This window comes from Mustela lutreola, chromosome X (assembly GCF_030435805.1).
Source record: "Mustela lutreola isolate mMusLut2 chromosome X, mMusLut2.pri, whole genome shotgun sequence".
NCBI classification, from domain to species: domain Eukaryota; kingdom Metazoa; phylum Chordata; class Mammalia; order Carnivora; family Mustelidae; genus Mustela; species Mustela lutreola.
The window spans coordinates 15,781,075-15,803,126 of NC_081308.1; the positions used below are offsets into that span (position 1 = coordinate 15,781,075).

At 42.9% G+C, this 22,052-nt stretch overlaps 1 protein-coding gene across 23 annotated transcripts in view; it reads right to left on the bottom strand.

The window, feature by feature from the left end:
• Nucleotides 1-22,052, bottom strand: part of MAP7D2 (MAP7 domain containing 2) — a 97,642-nt gene that overhangs the window by 12,707 nt on the left and 62,883 nt on the right. For 9 of the 23 annotated variants that reach the window (XM_059157865.1, XM_059157867.1, XM_059157879.1 and 6 more), the window contains 6 exons: nt 20,257-20,367; nt 18,424-18,546; nt 12,494-12,648; nt 9,450-9,574; nt 4,295-4,713; nt 3,597-3,729 (listed from right to left, as the gene is read on the bottom strand). In XM_059157865.1, coding sequence (XP_059013848.1) covers nt 3,597-3,729; nt 4,295-4,713; nt 9,450-9,574; nt 12,494-12,648; nt 18,424-18,546; nt 20,257-20,367 — 1,066 coding nt within the window. The remainder of the gene's footprint in view (nt 1-3,596; nt 3,730-4,294; nt 4,714-9,449; nt 9,575-12,493; nt 12,649-18,423; nt 18,547-20,256; nt 20,368-22,052) is intronic. The other 14 variants (XM_059157883.1, XM_059157873.1, XM_059157885.1 and 11 more) reach the window with 3 other exon arrangements.

Here is a 22,052-nt window from a genome sequence, read left to right on the forward strand (position 1 = left end):
TATTACCAAAGAAATACTTTAAAAGGTTAAGTAATACTGAAAGACACATACTCTACATGAGCAAAAGTTGCAGTGTTGAAATCCCTAAAAGCACTGCTGAAATTATTAAACAACAATTATTAAAAACAACTGAAATTATTAACAAACATTCTGGAGAACTCTGGACAAGAGCATTATAGGGCCTAATCAGAAAGAAACTCCAGTTCTTAGATTCCTTAATGAATGACCAAATATGTCTAACATTAAGAGTATCAAAATGATTGTGTTGTTAACAATAGTTATCCAAAGATTAATTAGGAGCACTGTTTTAGTTGTAGTTCTTATCCCTCATCGGATGAGACAGTTTGACTGTCCCGAAGAAGTTAATACACTGTGTATGAATTAATGCACAAGCCACTTCATCTTTATCTTCATCTTCAGGGTCTGAAAAGCCATTCTGTTTCTTCTGTTTTACCATGAGGAGTTCAGAGGTGCCCAATGCACCCACACACAGTAAGTGATACATCCTCTTGGCCCCTAAGTCTCCCTAATCTTCACTGTCATGTACAACACACATTCCTTCCCACAGGCCCATTAGCCCTTGCTTGTCCCTCCTGTGACAGACAAAATACCCTCCATTAACCATACTCTGCTTCTCCTAAAGTAGGTGAAAACTATGTGAAACTGAGTCCCTCAATATCCTCTCCAAGGGCAAATATTCTTTCTCTACCTGCCTAAGAAACCAGAGAACATGGATTTGGCCATTTCTCCAATGTCCTGCTCCTGCAGGCTACCCATCCCCTTGCCCTTGCCATCTTGACCAAGTTCTATTTGGACTTCACAAGACCTATATGCACTTCTATCACTCCTCTGTCTTAATTCCTGTCATCTACTCCAAACTTACCCACTTTCCTGACCAGGTAGAAAGTACCAAAAAACTATGCGCTGTGGTCATCATTCAGCATTTAGCATATGCATCCCTTATCCCTGTCAATGGCCACGGGTGAGGGTCTTTGTGCAATGACCCCCCATCTCTCATCCTCCAGCCTTTGGCCCCTCTTGCACTTGCACCACATCCCTGACACATGCTCAGCCTTGAACTATTCAATCTGTGAACTAGATGTGGGTTTCATGATTCTCTCTCCCTTGTGTGCTTAAAAGTTTTCATTAAAAAAAAAAAAAAAAGAAAGAAAGCTTAGGGGCGCCTGGGTGGCTCAGTGGGTTAAGCCTCTGCCTTTGGCTCAGATCATGATCTCAGGGTCCTGCGATCGAGCACCGCGTTGGGCTCTCTGCTCAGCGGAGAGCCTGCTTTCCCCTCTCTCTTTGCCCGCCTCCCTACTTGTGATCTCTCGCTCAAATAAATAAATAAAATCTTTAAAAAAAAAAGAAAAACTTAATCTTCAACATCCTGAACTTGTGCTTCTTTGTTCTGTTTTCACCCTGTCTTGTAGCACCTTCTCTCCTAACCTGCTCTGGAAATGCTGAATTTGAGATGCATTTGGGACACTCTCAAATGAAAGCATAATGTTGCTGAGATATGGCCTCTAGGATCTAGACCAGTGCTATTCAAGAGACCTTTCTGTGATGAGGGAAATGTTTTAGATATTTGTGCCATCCAATATGGTAGCTACTCACCAGGTACCTACTGAGCACTAGAAATGCAGCTGGTACAGCTGAGAAACTGAATTTTACTTAATTTTAGCGCATTTGCATTTTGGTAGCCACATGGGACTGGTAGACAGCATAGCCCTGGCAGGAGACCAGGCCACAGCACAGAGTCAGAGGTCACCAGTGTACATGTGCTATTTACTCCTTCCCTCGTACCAGGAAGTACTGAAGGTTTTCAAAACAAGATGAAATTAGCTTCAGAAACAGATGCTAAGTGAGGCAAAGGGAAAATGAGGGTAGAAGGGGAGAGGAGAGCAGAGTTGGTTTAGCACATCAAATGCTCACATGAAACTGTTGTGGGAAGTGTGGGCCCTAAACCCTTTGAAGCCAGAGGAAAGTGGCTGAACAGGATGGAGTACCACTGCTCACAGAGGGCTTGTCTGGTGAAGCTGCCCAAGGGCTGAGGGTTGAGAGTCCAGGCAACATGTGAGGGGATGTGGTGTGGACAGAAGAGACTGAGAGGAAGGGCCAAAGAAGCAAGGGCAAGCTTGACAAGGTCAAAGTCAACAAAGAAATGGATTAAGAGTCTGGCAATTGGGAGGAATGGTGAGTGCGAGGTATGAAAATGAGTTGAATAAATGAAGATAGGAAGTACAATCAATCCTTTTTGGAGCGGGGCTGTGCAGGAAATGTGAGGGGGGGGGGTGATTATTAGAAGGTAAAGAACTCCCTCTTCCTAAGCATACAGTCACAATCATGTTACTTACCTGCTTAAAACCTGCAATCACCCAGGCCTGTCATTTGAGATCCCGGGATTCATCTTTACCTCCTGTGACCTCTCTTCACAAATCCTATGGCTCCCTCAAACCAGCCCAAACACACCACTCAACAAAAAGATGTGTCACTGTTGACCAGAACGCTGGAGGTGGGAAAATCATCCCCAAAAAGTACAGAATTTGAAGAAGGGATAAATAAGACCTACTGCTCATCTTTAAAAAAAAAAAAAAAAAAAAAAAAAAAATTTTATATATATATATATATATATATATATATATATATAAAATCAGCAAACCTGTAATTACAGACCACAAAAGACTTGCCAAGGTCATTTAAGAATTAAGGCTATTCTATTATTTATCACTCAAAATTTAGTACCAGTCTTAAAGTGCTGTGGCACGGCTTGCTTTCAGTCAAGTTAACTCTCTAAACATATTGGACTGCACTGTGTGACTACCCTGAAAGCTTCCTTATCAATTTAATAATAAAATCCACCTTGTCCTTCAACATGCATTCTTTTCTGAATGCAAAGATCAGAAAAGGCCAGACTGCCTGTACTTTGACCAAAGCACCCTGGTACTAACACCACAGTGGTTCTCACTCTTTGGCGAGCTATTAAAACAGGATAGGGCCTATGCCTCATATTTTCATTGCACTTGCCATTTGGTTCCGACCCCTCCGTCCCATATTTAAAGACCACTACCATGATGTCCTCTGTTGTGCTCCAGGAATGGAGTCCCTCTACCTTGCTGCTTGTGGACAATGATATCAACTTCCACTCCATCTAGGGGTTTTTACTCAACCTTCTTCCTTCTCACCTGGGGGTCCATGTTAGGATAATTTAAGGAAAAAACATGATTTGGGAAGTAGACTCAAGATCTTTACCTCTGGAACCTCCTATCTTCAGAGAGAATCTCATTCCATGAACAGAGCTCAAACTCCCCTGATAGCTCTATAAGGCCTCACTGGTCCTAGAGTCCAAGGGGAGAATGGGAAGCTAGTAGTAATATTTAGATCCAGGAGTTATGAGTTTCCAAGTAATGGTAAAAGGACAATGTTCCATTGCTGTTAATTACACCTACTAGAAGACGCAGTCTCCAGAATACCTGCACGCAGACCTGTACTTCTGCTCAGTTTCTGTCAATAGTCAAACCCTAGAAAGAAAGGTGAGTTGCTCTTTCTACCACAGCCTTTTACATGAGATGGCAATGAAACTCTGAGCAGCCCCACACCTGTCCTGTTCTTCCTTCTCCAGTCGTTCCTGCTCCTCCTGCTCCTTCTGCAGCCGGGCCTGTCGTCTCTTTTCAGCCAGGATCTTCGCAGCCTCTCCTGCATCAGTGGTGCCTGCTGTAGGTTTTCCTGGGGCTGCATGAGAGGAAAAGATCATGAGAAATGAAATACTGGTTGCACTCACACAGGTAGCTGCCACTTGGAAACAAAAAGTCCAACTCAGCGGGTGACAGGAAATGCTGCTGGGATGAGCGCAACTGGCCACTGAGCAGAGAAGTTGCAACAAGACAGTTGTGACCCTGTGAATGAATCTCCCAGTGGAGGGTAGTAGAAAGGTGGGGAGGAGAGATGGGGGGATAGCGTGACCCACAAGAGCCACCACCGCAGTGCCCATCTATCTCTTGTAAAAGCTTGAAAGACTAAAGACCTTCTTGGTGGGAAGTGCTGATGCTGGCTGGAAGCAGCTCAACAGTCCCGTGAGCTTCCAAAGCCATGACCTGCACCAGTTCATCCTCTAGGAGACCCATAGGAGACCACAGGAAGGACTCAGGGGCAATGTGCAAGCCAGAGAAAACAGCATGAGGGCATGAAGTTACCCCAGGGAAATATCTCTTTCCTTCCCTCACACATGGATCTGGGCAGAGAGAGAACAAGCTTGTAAAAGCCAAGCCCTGGGGCAGCACTGACAAGAAGGGCCTACCTCCACTGCTCTCGGCCTTCCCTCCTGTGGCCACAGGCTTCTCGGTGACATGCTTGTCCAGAAGATTCTTCTCAGTGACATGCCTGTCCACAACATGCTTCTCAATGTCATGCTTGTCCAGAAGATTCTTCTCAGTGACATGCTTGTCCACCACATGCTTCTCAGTGTCATGCTTGTCCAAAAGATGCTTCTCAGTGACATGCTTGTCCACCACATGCTTCTCTGGGGCTTCCTCTCCATGCAGGCCAGCTGCCTGCTGAGCCAGGGCACCTTCCCTTTCCTTATTGCTCTTCTCTTTCTCTGCTTTCCTCTTGGGTGTTTCCTGGCTGGGAAAGGTGGGACAGCGGTACTTCACAGGAGACCCTGGGTATGGCGGCTTCATATTCTTTGGAGACTGTGGATACACTTTAGATGTTGCCCTGGAAAACCAAAAGCATGCCTGAAGAGGATTCTGGACCCTGACCACACAACCTCTCGGTTCCTAGCGGGCTTGGTTCTGAAAAGCTGAACAATTTCATCCTTCAAGAGGAAAAAGTGGAAGGCTTATTAGCACACTCAAAGTCCTTGAAGTACTATCACCCTAACAGCAACATAGGAACCGCTAAGATACCCCTGGTGGAAGGGACAAGACTTTAGGACGCCCAGCTGCTGAGGCCATGTCCTAACTTCACTGAAGTTTGTGAGGATAAAGTTTTAGGCACTTAAAATCTTTTTAAGATTTTATTTGTTTATTTGACAGAGAGAGGGACAGCGAGAGAGGGAACACGAGCAGGGGGAGTGGGACAGGGAGAAGCAGGCTTCCCGCTGAGCAGGAAGCCTGATGCAGAGCTCCATCCCAGGACCCTGGGATCATGACCTGAGCTGAAACCAAGAATTGGACATTTCATCGACTGCACCACTCAACTGCCGCTTAGCCATTAAGTGTACAGTTCAGTGGCATTAAGTATGTTCACAATGTGGTACAACTATCACCACTATCCATCTCCAGAACTCTACACCTACGAAACACAAACTCCCTATTCCTGCCTCCCTCAGCCCTTGGCAATCACCTTTCTGCTTTCTCTCTGTAGGAATCTGACCACTCCAGGTTCCTCATAGAAGTGAAATCATGTTGTATATGTCCTTTTGTGTCTGGCTAATTACACTCAACATAATGTCTTCAAGGTCCCTGGTTTCTTTTTTTTTTTTTTTTAATTCACCTTTACTGAAGTATGATTGATATCCAGTTCCTTTCTATGTGCCAAGGAACCAACTCTGCCAAGAAATGGGGATTAGAGTTGTCTTTTTTTTTTTTATAATTTTTTTATTTTTTATAAACATATATTTTTATCCCCAGGGGTACAGGTCTATGAATCACCAGGTTTACACACTTCACATAGAGTTGTCTTTTTTTTGAGGTTCTTAAGATCTAAAAGGATCTCTCTTGCTACTGGAAAGATGTGAAAGCTGAGGACAAGTCTACTGTCACTCAGGGAAATATTGCTTTGGTAAAATGCAGGAGCCTGTCTTATGTTGAAAAAAGGTCCATTATAATAAGTACACTGGTCTAGGCTTGGCTCCTGGTGAGTGCTAGGTGTTGAAGATATAGGTAACAACCTAGCTTCAGAAACTGAGTTTACCCAGATGGTTGCAAAGGGAAGAGGCATTTGCAGAGTTACTTTAGGAAGTAGTAATCTGTACATAAATTACAAATCATCACTCTCAATCCTGTAGCAGACTGAACCATATGGAACTGCCAATATTCAACTGTTTTTGATCTACAAAAATGGCAAAAAAAAAAAAAAAAAAAAAAAAGCAACTCAACATAATATTAAAGGCCCATTTATCACCACAGGCTTAAGAGATACCTAATCAGGGGCGCCTGGGTGGCTGTCATTAAGCGTCTGCCCTCTGCTCAGGTCATGATCCCCGGGTCCTGGGATGGAGCCCCACATTGGGCTCCCTGCTTGGCGGGAAGGCTGCTTCTCCCTCTGCCACTCCCCCTGCATGTGTTCCTGTTCTCTTTGTCTCTCCCTGTCAAATAAATAAATAAAATCTTTAGAGAATCTTTAAAGAAATATTTTATTTGAGAGTGAGAGAAAGAGCGTGAGCATGAGCAGGGGGAGAGGGAGAGTGACAAGCAAGCTCCACATTGAGCTGAAAGCCCAAAACAAGGCTCAAACCCAGGACCCTGGGATCATGGCCTGGGCCTAAGGCAGACCCTTAACCAACTGAGCTACCCAGGCACCCCAAAATCCTTCTTAATTTTAAATCCTTTTAGCCCTACAGAATTGCAAGACTACACCAAAGAACTCCTATATGCCTGTCATCCTATTAATGTTTAGCCATATTTGCTTCATCATTCCCATCCCCCTACTCACTTTCATTCACTCTCTACAGACACACTCTCACATACACAAAGATTTTTCCCAGAACCCTTTGAGAGTAAGTTGAAGACATCATGACCCTGATCTTGGGTATAAGCTATCTCTCAAAGTGATTCTGTCTGGCAGTGTATTTTCCAAAGATGATCACAAAAATATCTCCTCTGACATTATCTTCTGAGTTTCTTTCTCTATCCCACTGAATCTCAGATGGCCTGACTGCTTTGACCAATAAAACACAGCAGAGAAGGGAGGCTGTGCCAGTGCATGGCACAGTATTTAACTAGCGTGGCAGCTTCTACTTCCTGTTCTGGGCGATACTTGCTCTTGGGAACACTCTCTTAAAACTCAGTGCAATGCTGTGAGATGCCGAAGTACTATGGAGAGGCTATGTGTAGGCATTCTATTCTTGTTCCCAGCCCCCACTGAGCTCCAGCCAATGCCCAGCGTTAAGTGCCAGCCAGGGGAATGGGCTATCTCAGACTTGCAGCACAGTCAAGACAGGTAACTGCAGCCCCAGGTGACATGGAACCTATGGTGGAAGACTGCAAGTGAGAACCACCAGGTGAACCCAAGTCAAACCTCAGAAAAGCCACACAAAAGACCCCAAGACAGACCTTCCTGGTAAGCCCAAGTCAGAGCTGTGAGAATTATTAACAAATTGTTATTTTATGCTGCTAAATTTGGGGGGGGTGGGTTATTACAGTAGCAAGAGGTTAACGAGACATTCCCCATCATAATGACCAAAGTGACTTGAATATATTTCTAAAACCCTGAAACCATTAAAGGACATTTCACACTGAAGAATTAGGAGTATAGGCAGCGCCAACACTCAGAGACAGGGACAGGCTGGGCAAACACACATGACCACACTTGATTTCCTCTCTCTAGGTTACAAGAAGAAAGCTATGCTCCATCCACATCTTTGAGAGTGTTGCTGAAGCTAGTTTTCTAAAACCCATACAAGTACCCAACAATGCAAACAATGGAAATAAACTTGAACGCTTAAAAGAGCAATGCCATTAATATGCACTGCCACGGAACAGTGGCTTAATTTATCTGAGATCCATGAGGAGAACAATGCACTGTCAGAACCATTTATCACATGACCTGTCTGAGTTGCTGGATGGGGGTTCAAAAGGACAGACTAATTCACCGTTCAAAGCCACACCGCTTCCAGTATGCTTTAAAGATCACACACACACTTGATCTGCACAGAGGGGAGGTTGAAAATGCCACTCCGATTCGGATTTTGTGTGTGACACCATTGTAAAACTCAAGGGTTTCTTTTTTCCTTTCTTCAATATTGAACATACAAAAAAATCTTTATAAAATAGGCAAAGTATGAAGAATGATGTAACAAATACCCACACACCTAAAAACTAGTTCCAAAGAAAGATATCATAAATATTCTGATTCCAGAATATTTCTATTCTGCCCCTCCCTGACCCCCTCCCCCTCCTACTCAGAGGTCATCATTATTTTGCATTTTATATTTGCCATTTTCTTACTCTTTCTAAACATTTTTACTACATTTATATCCTTAAAAACATGCTGGTTTTACACACCTGGGAACTCAATATAAATGTCCCTGTTGATATCCTTTTACAACTTCCTTTTGCTGCTCAACTCTAAGTTCCTGAGATCCACCCACCCACTGGTTGTGGGCAGGTGCGATCCATTCTTCTTCACTGCCGTAGAGGTTGCCTGAATTTTCAGAACTCACAGTCTACCTGACTTTCCACATTTCTCAGACCTGGTTCATACCCATTGTGGTTCATCCATTAATTTTTACCTGGGGAGAAATTATCTTTCTTTTTGAATGTCTCAAAATCAAGAAATGTTTGCTTCTCCTTAGACCTCTCAACTTTGTAATTCTGATTTAGAGGTACTGGAACAATTTCCTGTCCCCAGGGCACTTCTTTTTTTTTTTTTTTTTTAAAGATTTTATTTATTTATTTATTTGAGAGACAGAGATCTCAAGTAGGCAGAGAGGCAGGCAGAGAGAGAGAGAGAGAAGGAAGCAGGCTCCCTGCAGAGCAGAGAGCCCGATGTGGGGCTCGATCCCAGGACCCTGGGATCATGACCTGAGCTGAAGGCAGAGGCCTCAACCCACTGAGCCACCCAGGCGCCCCAGCCCCAGGGCACTTCTTAAGGAGAGAATGATTCTGGTAGTTTTGACAGTACACAACAAGTCCAGCTGTGTTAGAGTTTACTATTTTTCCTGCCTGCATTGCCAGTGAGGGGCATGCATAGGGCTCAAAAAAGAAAGGTCATTCCATTAACTCACTGGAGAGTTTACCCAATGTTTAACGAAAAAGTATAATGGCTTCATTTAAAAACAACAACAACAACATCATACTGCCAGTGGTGACTGACAACTTATTACTGCCGCTCTGTTGGAGAGATAGATGAGGGAGGGAGAGAGTGAGTGCCCACGTACATGAGCTTGAGCACCCAAGCACAATGCAATCACTTCACTCTAGATGCAGGTGAAGGAGAATGCCAGAAGAGCAGAATGGAACTGATGGACCGAAAGAGAAAATGTTGAATGGATCATCTCAGCAAATCAGTGTTCCATACTTCCCTGGCAACAAACCCCTGAAGAGCCCACCATTTATCCAAAAGATACACAGACAGTACCTGAGGTAACTCAAAGTCTAGCATCCCTCCTGCTTGCCTCTTAGGGCTGCCCACGATTCATGTGGCAGCAGGAAGCACACACTGCACTGTACAGAGCCCCACCAAATCACTTGCACTGTCTGACTGTGGCAAAGCAAAAAAATGCTTACCTGGATGTCACTGGAGAAGATGACCTCTTAGAAATGCCTCCCGGAATCTCACATCTTCTCAAAGGAGACCCAAGGCCCACACTGGGAACAGAAGTTGTTCGAGGACTCCTCTTCATCTTCTCTGTCTGAAGGGGACACAGAATAGGTCAGCCATGGCCCCTCACTGGCAATATTTCTACAATTTCTTTAAAAAAAAAAAAAAAAAAAAAACCCAGGGCGCCTGGGTGGCTCAGTTGGTTGAGCAACTGCCTTCAGCTCAGGTCACAGTCCTGGAGTCCTGGGATCGAGTCCTGCATCGGGCTCCCAGCTCCATGGGGAGTCTGCTTCTCCCTCTGACCTTCTCGCCTCTCATGTTCTCTCTCACTGTCTTTCTCTCAAATAAATAAATAAAATCTTTAAAAAAATAAAAAATAAAAAAACCCAGATAGAAATGATGCACAGCTTTCTTCCAGAAGGGCCCATATGAAATTACAGTGCTTCCCACAATGGGAACCTTTTGCAGGAAAACACCGTGAGGTCATCAATTTGGTGGTCAATATTGAAGTCATCCAAATTAAAAACAAAACACTTCAGCCTCAAAATGCAAAGATTTCCTACTCTTTGCTATCTTGCAAAACACTAACAACAGAACCATACTATGATTCTGGACATAGAGAAACTACATCACTCATCATCAGGGAAATGCAAATCAAAACTATCATGAGCTATCACCTCTCACATCTGTCAGAATGGCTAAAATCAAAAACACAAGAAACAAAAAGTGTCAGCAAGGATGTGGAGGAAAAGGAAACCTCATGCACTGTTGGTGGGAATGCAAACTGGTACATCCCCTGCGGAAAACAGTATGGAGATTCCTCAAGAAGTTAAAAATAGACCTACCCTATGATCCAGCAATCACACTACTGGGTATTTACCCAAAGGATATGAAAACACTAATTCAAAGGGATATATGCACCCCTATGTTTATTGCAGATTATTTACAACAGCCAAATTATGTAAGCAGCCCAAATGTTCACTGATAAATGAATGAATAAAGAGTATGTGGCATAAATGTCAAAAACAAAATGTGGTGTATATATATACAATGGAATATCAGCCATAAAAAAGAATGAAATCTTGCCATATTCAACAACATGGACAGATCTAGAGATTATTATGCTAAGTGAAATAAGTCAGAGAAAGACAAATGCTGTATGATTTCATTCATAAGTGGAATTTAAGAAATATAAATGAACAAAGAAAGCAAGAGATTAAAAAAAAAACCAGACTCTCTAACAGAGAACAAACTGGTGGTTGCTAGAGAGGGGAGGAGATGGGTCTGAGAAGTGAAGGGGACTAAGAGTACACACATCGTGATGAGAACAGAGTAATGCACAGAATTGCTGATTCACTAAACTGTATACCTGAAAGTGATATAACACTGTATGCCCGTACTGGAATTAAAAAAAAAAAAAAAAACAAAAAAAACTGGGAAGAGTTCAAAAATACATAATCACTCAAAAAAACTACAGGTGGGTGTAAATGTGGTTAACCAAAAGAGTGAGCTGTGGACTCTTTAACAGTGTACGTGAGGTAACAGGGACTGCAGCCCCATAGGGACCCCCTGTCCCTGTACATCATCCCCATGGCCTCCCTCTGCAAGAGGCAGGAGGCCCAGCCTCTGTATGCGGCACGCAGTGGGGGCTCCACAAGCGTCGAGCCTACTGCACTTTTCCTTCTCTCCCTATTGCACTTTTCCACAACAAACCTTCCTCTGCCCCTGCCCCATGCACACATATGACTTAGCCCCCTTCCACAGTAACTGATCCTATAGTAAAACCCAACGGGGTCTGACACATTCACTTCTCATTTAAGAACCTCAGGGCCACAACAGATTTTAAAAATACATATGGTGTTGGGGCTCCTGGGTGGCTCAATTGTTGGGCATCTTCCTTTAGATCGGGTCATGATCTCAGGGTCCTGGGATCAAGCCCCGCATTGGGCTCCTGCTCAGCAGGAAACCTGCTTCTCCCTCTCCCACTCCCCATTTGTGTTCCCTCTCTCACTGTGTCTCTGTCAAATACATAAAATCTTAAAAAAATACAAACGGTGTTATAAAATGAAAGTCCAATAGTACAGCAGTGTGGCAGTCTTAAAACAAGCCCACATATCATTTGATTCTCCCCCCTTCCCTTTGAGTGTGGGTTGGTCTTAGTGACCTATTTTTAAGGAACAACATACAGCAGAATGATGGTATGTAACATGTAATATTAGAGCATAAAAGGTGCTGCAGCTTTCCCCTGCTGCTTGCACCCATCCTTGGATCTCTCACTCTGGATGATGCTAGCTGCCAAGTCATTTGGACATTCAAGCAGCTCTGGAGAGGTCTACATAATAAGGAACTGAGGCCAGGAGTCATGTGAGCGAGCCATTCTGGAAGAGCCCCAGCCATGCTTTCTTACGACTATAGCTCTGGCTATCATCCTGACCACAGCCTCATGAGAGACCCTGAACCAGAACTACCCAGCTAAGCCATCCTCAACTTCTGACCCAAAGAACCAGTGTGTTAATAAACATTTGTTTTAAGCAGCTAAGGTATGGGGTGATTTATTATGTAGCAAGTGATAACTAACAAAAGTAGCATGTTGTGTATAATTTCTAAATAAATACACATAATTGGGAGTACCCATTCAATATTTGTTTTACTGGTGGTATCTATATGATGTCAAAAATGTTTAAAGGCCATTGTTATGGATTGAAGTCTGACTTAGAACCTTAATTCTAGTTGCCTGTAGGGAAGAGACTGGCATCCTTAAAAGCAGAAAGAAGACACCAAGAATATTCCTTTTGGTTTCTGTCCCCAAGGACAAGGTCTTTAGGAATCTACTCAGACTTAGGAAGATGCAAAAAGTTAAATGATTTTCAAAGGATGAGTGAATTTTTAAACCAAATCCACCAGCTGGGCAGTCTCTGGAGACTAATGGAAACAAAGACCCCCGGTCAAGTACAAGGAGTAGTCATACTATCAAATAAACCCATCACAAGGGGTGAGAGTTTAAACTTACCGGAGAGGCCTCTGCTCCTGCAGGGGCTCCTTTCCCAGAATCTCCTGCACCAGATGTAGATGGAATCTTCTTCCTCTCAGCACTCCGAGTAGGAGAAGACTTGTAAGAAGATTTAAGAGCGCCAGCAGGAGCTACACGAGGACAGGCATGGGATACTAGAGAGTTACAATATCATAGCCAAAGAGACAAGGGAGCACAGATGGAAAAAGTAGAGAGAGAAGGGAATCGGGAAGAACATATTTCTGTTAAAACATAACATGGGCAATCCACATTCTCTAAATACCACCATACTTTTTCTAGTATGTGCAGAGTAGACACTATCTGGAAAGACTGCCATACGCCATGCTCAAAAGTCCAGTTCATTTCAGGAGTTCAAAGTCTGGGCTTTGGAGCCAGACAGAACTGACACTGTCACCAAATAGCCGGATCACCTCGGGCAGGCTACTCAACCTCTCTGAAAGTCAATTCCCTTGTGCAGGGGATAGTTAATATTGCAGCCCTGAAAACTGTCCTAGAAAAGCCTGCTTACAAGGCTGACCCTTGGTCAGCCCCTAAGAACTTAGATATCGGAAGGGTTCTTGCCATTAACTGACGAGTCGCACTTCACTTATCCTCGTTCCTTCAGGGTTTGGAATTTGGGCATGTAACTGGCCGAGGGTGCCTGCGTGACCAGCCCTTAATAAACCCCCGCCACTGAGTCTCTAACGAGCTTTCCTGGTTGGCAACATTTCACATGTGTTATCACAGTGCGTTGCAGGAGGAATTAAGCACGTCCTGTGCGACTCCACTGGGAGAGGACTCTGGGAAACTTGCACCTGGTGTCCTCTGGGCGTCACCTGCCTGCCAATTCCCTCTGTGGATGTGCCGTGAGGCTTCCACTCTAACACGTCACAGCTGTGAGTGCCACCGTATGCTCAGTCTTCTGAGTGCTCCCAGCCAATCACCAAACCTGGGGCTGGTCCTGGGGACCCTTGATACAACTGGTGCCAGAAGCAGGAACTGTAAGAATGACTCTGCTTCACAGAAAAATGGTAAAAGCAGTGTTTGAAAAAGAAAGGCTAAAGGATGGAGAAGGATGACCTTCTGGTGCCTGCTGGCTATAGAATCAGCCACCGCATCAAACAGCAACTGAGCTGCCATCTGTTGCAAGAGGTAAAATACCTACGGTATTTGAAGAGACCCATCCAACTCCAAGAGCTGGCTTGTTGGATCCCCTGGTTGGTTTTGGCCATGCTGGCTAAAGTGAGGGGAAAAATACACCCCAGGCAATGTCTTTGGTTTTTGTTTTCTCCTCCAAGTGGGAGTGGGACACAACCTCCTTGTTTTGTGCCATCACTGATTTGGCAGGAATTTAAAACTCTTAAGTACTGGAACCAGAACCCTCCATACCTGATGCTTTTTGCTATGACTTTTGCACAACGGAGTCTCTGCAAAAAGGGAGACATGAAAAGAGGCAATTTCCAGATAGAGATACGTTTGGAGTTTTAAAAAATAAACACGGGTAGGGGCACCTGGGTGGCTCAGTGGGTTAAAGCCTCTGCCTTCGGCCCAGGTCATGATCCCAGGGTCCTGGAATCGAGCCCCACGTCTGGCTCTCTGATCAGCGGAGAGTTTGCTTCCCTTCCTCTCTCTCTGCCTGCCTCTCTGCCTATTTGTGACCTCTGTCTGTCAAATGAGTAAAGAAAATCTTTAAAAAAACAAAAAAAACAACAACAACAAAAAAAAACACGGGTATATTACAGATACAGAACACCCCTCCATGGGGCCGTGACCCATGAAACGATCATTGATACTGGTTGCACTGTCTGAGTCACAGAAAAATGCTCACAGGAAAGAGCTCGTTCCCTGATGGGACCATCTGACATGGAGCTGCTAGTCAGCTCTTAATTTCTGATGCAGAGTCTAATTACATCCCTAACCTGTGATTCCTGCCACAGCTGTGAGCTAGGACAGGGTACTCACAGGGAGTATAACTCCTTCACCTACCCCTGATGATTAGACTCAACATCTGCAGACAAGATGTCTGGTATCTGACTTGCAGGGTTGGCTGCAGTTTGTAACAATGGACTAGGAGCCTGACTCTACTACCCCTATCTTTCTCCTGCTACACACACCTCAGGAAGGCAATGCCCCTGTCCCCAGAGAGGGATCACTTTTTTCCTAGGCTGTTCACTGGATAAATGAATGGGACTAGAAAGATGGCAGCTGATGCAAACCTACCCTGAGATTTTCTTGAAAATTCAGGATTTTGTTAATTTTTTTTTTTTGTAAAAAGGCTCTTGTCCTTCTTGCTTTCAGCCTTTCCTTATGAATGGTCATTTTAAAAGTAGAGGATAATTGAGAAAATGTAAAGTCTTGATTACTGAATGGGCACACTGATAATGAAAACAAAACCAAAACCAAAACAAAACCTAGCACCTGAACTGGTGCAGGGGACAGGAAGAACATTCAGGATCTTTGTTTTCCAGAACTGTTCCTGGGAACTCTGCTCTCTTCCTGAAGAAAAACTGTGCTGTGAGCACTTCAGATTCCCATGGACTGCGGATCCCAGGTCACAGATGAGAACGTGACTTGGAGCTGCAGGGCAGGCCAGTTCCTGCACAGTCTCTAAAGACCACCTCCATATGCCATCAGCACGCCTCAAGTAAAGAACTCAAGTTGTCGACGGAACTGTTTGGGACTGACCACCTCAAGCAGTCCCTCTGAAAGCAAGGACTGAACTGAATTCCTCAGGACAGACTGAGACCTCTGTGGTGGGAGGAACCATGTGAGGAAAGACACAGTGGGGGCCCTGTTAGCCTGTACTGTGTGACCAATATATGTCCTGCTCAGGGTTTTGGAATAGTGGAAACTGTTTCCAGGGGGCATGTGTGTCCTCAGGGATCACTCCCTGGGTGTATGTTCCGACTATTGTGACACTGCCTCAGCCCTGGCAGGCTTGGGGGCAGCTTCATCTTACTGACCAGATTGTGCTGGGCTGAACTGATGCCTTGGGCCAGGTTAAAAAAAAAAAAAAAGAAAAGAAAATTTCCATACACAAAGTCATGAAGGAAGCTACCTGGCTTTCTGAGACAGATCTTTACAGCTAATGGTCTGTGTTTTAACAGGCTAAGTCCAGAAACCCTAAAGAATGTAAGTGAGGTCAATACTGTAGATTGGCCTCAACCTGCTATGTGAAACCCTGCTGATGATAATTCTGCTGTGAAGATGCCAAAGACCAAGGGGATGGACCATGCAGAAAAGAAAACAGAAGGGGCACCTGGGTGGCTCAGTTGGTTGAGCGTCTAACTTCGGCTCCGGTCATGGATCTCGGAGTCCTGGGACTGAGCCCCAAGTCAGACTCCACGCTCAGCAGGGAGTCTGCTTCTCCCTCTCCCTCTCCCTCTGCTGGTGTTTGCTTTTGCACACTCTCTCTCAAATAAATAAATAAAATCCTTAAAACGAAAAGAACAGAACAACATAGATGGCGTGACTGCTGTCCTTGGAAAGGCCAGCTTACAAGGTTGGCCCTGGCATCAGGGAACTTGTTTTTATGGAGAGCTCCCACCACTAACTGTAAGAGTGGCTCACTGTGCCTAAGCTTTGTATAAACATGTTGTTTGTATAAACAACATGATTTATGCTCAACACCTGCTTTCTTTCTGAGAGTCTGGAATTTGCATATGTACCTGGCATGGGGTACCAATGTGACCAGCCTCCAGTAAAAGGTCTGGGCACTGGGGCACCTGGGTGGCTCAGTGGGTTAAGCCTCTGTCTTTGGCTCAGGTCGTGGTCTCAGGGTCCTGGGATTGAGCCCCACATCAGGCTCTCTACTCAGCGGGGAGCCTGCTTCCCCGTCTCTCTCTCTGCCTACTTGTGATCTCTGTCTGTCAAATGAATAAATAAAACCTTATAAATAAATAAATAAGTCTGGGCACTGAGTCTCTAATAAGCTTCCTTGGTAGGCAATACTTCATACATGTGACAACTCATTGCTGAGGGAAAGTGCTCTGTATGGCCCTACTGGAAGAGGACTCTGGAGGTTTGTTCCTGATCTTCCCCAGACTTCATTCCATGGCTTTTTTCCTTTACTGATTTTGCTCTGTAGCCTTTTACTGTAATAAATCATAGTTAGGAGTCCTCCTAGAGAATCAGTGGTCCTGCAAATGATCTTGGGGACTTCCTAACACATTCCTTGTTCTCAAAAGGATACTTCCTACTTCCCAGGAATTTTTTGGTTAAGAGATAATTCATGTATGATAAAATTTATCCCTTAAAAACTGTACAATTTAGTGGTTTTCAATAATTCACATTTCTACAATCATAACTACAGTCTAATTCCAGAGCATTTTCAATACTCCCAAAATAAACCCTGTACTCAATTAATCACTCATTCCCTTTCTCCATTCCTCCAGTCCCTAGCAACCACAAATTTACTGTCTTTCTGAATTTGCCTATTCTGGACAAGTCATATAAATGGACTCATGTAACTTGTGGCATTTTGTTTCTTCTGGCTTCTTTCACTGAGCCTAATGTTTTCAAGGTTCATTGTGTAGCATGTATCAGTAATCCATCCTTCTTCATATCTGAGTAATAATCCACTTTGTGGACAGACCACATTTTGTTTATCCATTTGTCTATTAAAGAACATTTGGGTTGTTTCCACTTTGTGGCTAATGCTGCTAAGAACTAAGTTTTTGTGGGTTTTCAATTTTATTGGTTCTATATGTAAGAGTGCAATTGCTGGGTCACATGGTAACTCCATGTTTAACCTTTTGAGGAACTTGCCAAGCTGTTTTCCAAAGTGAGTACATCATTTTACATTCTCACCAGCAACGTATGAGGGTTATAATTTCTCCACATCTTTGCCAACACTTATCGTTTTCCTTGAATTTTAGCCATTCTAGTAAGTGGGAAGTTCTATCTCATTGAGGTTTTCATATACATTTCCCTAATGATTAACAATGTTGAGCATCTTGTCCCGTGTTTATTGGCCATCTGTGTATCTTCGTGGAAACACCACAACCACTCAGGCTAGCAGGCTGTTTCTGAAAACTAGTCAGAAGTAGGTAGAGGATTATATGTCATTTATGTCATCTAGTGAACACACTATCTTGGGGACTAAGACCAGATCTGCTTTAATATGGACACAGTGTTGCTAATCTGCAAACAGAGAATGTCAGCCCTCATTAATCTTGCCATGACAATTTGATCCCCCCTGAGTAGCAAGAGTCTACATATCTGTTGAGCCCTTACTGTGCCAGTCATTATCCTATCTCATTTAATCCTCATGACAATTTAAAGTATTTCAATTTTATAGATAAGGAAACTGAGGCTTTAGGGGCACCTGGGTGGCTCTGTTGGTTAAGTGTCCAACTCTTGATTTTGGCTCAGGCCATGTATCTCAGGGTCATGGGATCAAACACCAAGTTGGGTTCTACACTCAGCAGGGAGTTTGCGCAGGATTCTCTCTCTCCCTCTCGCCCTCCCTGCAAGCACACACTTGTACTTGTGTTCTCTCTCTCAAATAAATACATCTTAAAAAAGGAAACCGAGGCTTAGAGAGGTTAATTAGTTTACCCAAAGTGTTCAGAACTGGTAAGTGGTAAATCTGGCTATGGGACCCCAGAGACTGTGGTTTATAGGCAACTTTGCCAAATCATCTCTTTAAGAAAGTCTACTGACCTTCACAGCTCATGAAATAGATTCCTTTTCCTAATCCACATGCCCTCAATCAAAAATAATTTACTCACCTCTGTGACACTGAAAAGAAAAAAAAAAAAAACATAGTAACAGCAAAACACTTGTGGGTAGAAAATGTTATTAACCACTGAAGACTATCACAAAGTCAGCCAATGGGAAACAAAATACAAAAATTCAGGAATAACTTGTACGTCAACCAACACCACATTGGGTATTTTCCTCAGCGTCACCAGCTTGGCCTCTTTTACCTGAGTCACTGGCCTGCTCAGAGAGCATGAGTGCACTTCTGCTTCTGGCTAAAGAAGCCTGTGTAGGTGTCAAGAGTCGCATAACAAGAAAGGTTTCCATGGGACTAAGGTTTGTACGATGAGCTGGGGGATGGAATCAAATGAAAATTTTAAAAAGCAAAATTAAAACAAAATAAAATGTTTAAAACAACACAGTGTATGAAGCAAATTAACTTTTGGGTGGCGGAATGAAAGTGGAAAATAAAAATATTCTAGCAAGGGATGGCTTTGGAGTTTGTCATAATAAAATAAAACAAATGATATGTCATTTGGGGTTTGTGAGAGTGCGTTAATTCTTTTGGGGTGCCAGAATTCATTCAATGTGCTCTTACAGTATCACAATATTATCTGTTTCATTTGACAAGAATTAGCCCATTTCCCAAGATGTAATATGGACTCAAGAAACCATTTACTCACCAAGTAGATCTAACATTGAAAAAAGATTATTCCTATGAAACACTTTAGGGTCCTCTGTTAAAAAACATTTCATTATACAATGATTTTGTTAATGTATAAATATGCATCTGTTCATACTTTTTCCACGTACATAAGGGCAAAAATTAAATCAGAACCAGAAAAACAAAAATAGCCAACGAATTATCGGCTTTAATGGAAGTAGCAGTAATCACAATCTAAAATACAGCAACTGAAATGTCATTTTGATGGTTTTGGAATGTATTATATGGTAATGGATTAACTTTTCCATTACTTTGAATTTCTTGGGTACCCATTAGCCAGTAAATTGTTTGGGAATTAAAATTTCTCAATTTATAATCCATAAGCAGATAATTCAGTTGTCAACAATATGTAATAACATACTGGTATCTTTATGTAGTAATCAATGCAAATATAAATTTAACTTCAATTTATAACCATGTGAATTAATGAAAACATAAGGAATGTACTCACTATGGAAAAGCCATATAGAATTAAAAGCAAGTAGATGTTTTCTCATTTAGCTCTCAATTAATTCAAGGTTTCTTGCATTCAGTTCAACCATGAACTGCATCAGAGATGAGCAACACTGACACGGGGTCTCTGACATAAATGACAGGCCAAGGTCAGTGCCAGTGAGAAACAACCAGAAAGGCACTCTGGCCTTTTCAAAGTCACAAACACTCTCCTGCTTGCCCCTTGGTAATGCCTGACCTGTTAAATAGTTCACTGGCAGCTGACACTTCTCCAGTGTTGTTTTAAAATACACATTTAATGCATGGAGAGTTTCCCTCTCTTCCTTAACCCACATTCTCTGAAAGGTATAAATTCATACTTTTAGTAACTCATCTGAGCCTCCATCAGAACACGAGTAGATTTAAATCTATTCTGGAACCGGCACATGTCCTATACATATCATCCTCCACCTCAAAATGAGTGCTGGAACAGGCCACCCATCCTTTTCACCTTATTTTAAAGGCTTCGTATTAGCTCTGAACTTCAGTTTTCAAAACAGAAATGGGCAGGCCTACAAACCTCAGATCATAGCAGAGTCCCATTTTTTTTTCATCATCTAAGTTTTCCACCTATCTCTGCATGATCACTTCTGCTGTTTCTTGCTAAACAAAGAATATCATTACTTCCTGTACCTACTCAGCAACAAACTGGCAGAGCCGATGCCACTTGCCAAAGTCCAGTTAAGTGAGGCCCTGGGAGCTCCCACATTCAGACCACAAGGCTGAATGCCAATAATGGAGGCATTTGCAGAAGGCTCAAGAGGGGCTCTCACGAAGACTGAAGTTAAGATGCTCACACCAGAAAGAAGAAAACCACAGAGACCAGGTCTACACGTTCACTTGCCTCGGTCTGGGGAATAGGATATTGCCACGGTGGATGAAGACAGGCGCTTACTCATGGGAGGCTCCGTCTGCTTTGGCAAATTCATGGTTGATGTTGAAAGTTTGTCACATGCTGCAGAGAAATGCATTAAAGATATTGGTATTCACACCACTGTAGACTGAGAAACACATATCCCAAAGTGTTCTTCCTGTCCTCATCCACATGCCTCCTATACTCCTGTGGCACAGCGTCTGGCTTCCATCACCCTGTGATGCCCTTAGCCGATCTGGAAATGCCCAGGCCACCGCAGCCACCAGTGTGAAGCAAGATCTTCTCTTCAATTTCAAATATTCAACCTCACTCAACTGTTCAACTAAAGCCATGCTAATCCCACTGGCAAATCATTTCCTGTGTCCAGGGACTTTCAAGCATATTCAGACTACACAAAAACAAAACCAATCCGGAGCCAGAGACAAATCACCACTGGAAAATGTTCTATGGTCTGAGACTGTATGAGCTGAAAGCAGACTTTCTCTGAAGATTATCTACAGGCTTAGGGTGGAGAAGTAATATGGAATGCATATTACTGTATTTAATGCATATAGCTGTATTTAAAGCAGAACCACCTCTTTTTTTAAAAAAAAAGAAAAAGGCAGAACAACCTTTAACAGTTGCCTCTTTCTCCTCTCAAGAAATGGGATTACAATAGCCCTTTTTCTAATGCTGCGACTACTATTGGTTAGGATTTTAACATGTGGTCCTGTGTTTGGTATTCTTTACTTCCAGCCATTGTTTTAGACTGGTTTCTAAATCAAACCATTATAACAAATGAAGAGGTGCTGATAATGCCCTGTCAAGCCATATCAGAGCCGGAAGCAAAAGGAAAGATGTACACCCTTGGCTTTAAAGGAAGCAAACTCATCACTAATAATACTCAAAATCTATCCCTCTCATCTTGTTTCTGAATGAGAAATTTGCTGTGTTTTACAATATGTCCTGACCAAGTGGCAATCTTAAATAAGTTTCAATTCTCTTAAGCTGAAGTGAAATTATAATAAATTCTATTTTGGTCTAAATAAAACATTTAAATTTAAAACAATGTAAGTTTTAACATATCTACTTAATTTTTCAGCATTTTTTCAACTAATTTAATGAAAAAAAAAATCAGTAGAAATTATGTGAAACTATGCGTAAAGGGGTACACATTCTACCCTTTTGTCTCATGCTCCAAAATGGCTGGCTCAGTATGGTACTTGTCTTTAGAAATTTGGTATTTTGTTCATCATGGATTGTTCTGCATTAATTTTGATTTATCCAAATATTATTTCATCTTGATAAGGTGTTCCCTTAAACTGTATGCCCAAGTCAAGTGCTTGGTTGCCTCAGCCTGGCCCTAAGCCCTAGGTGGATTCCCAAGGGGTGATTATCAACTCTACCTACTGCCCCTCTCTTTTAGGAGAAGACCAACGCCACACTAAATTCAATCTGGTCCATGGTGCAAATTCTCTGCTACTCAGCAACACCAGTAAGGATTTTTCTTTGTCAAAGGAATGCTGGAAACCAAAAGTATTTATTCCTACAGCTATAATTTGACCTGTACTGCTGGTAACATCCCTTTTACATCTTGTTTTTTCTTTGCCAGCCAAAGATAAATTGAATTTTTTAAAGTCTTTATTAACTGAGAGAAAAGTTTTACTAATTCTGTTCTTGTTCTAGACCCTAAGAATTTCCCAGGCCTGAATCCAAAAACAAAGAGCCCATTAGAGAGATGAAATAAAAAACAAAGCAAACATATCTCCTTGTTTGGATTCCCAGTG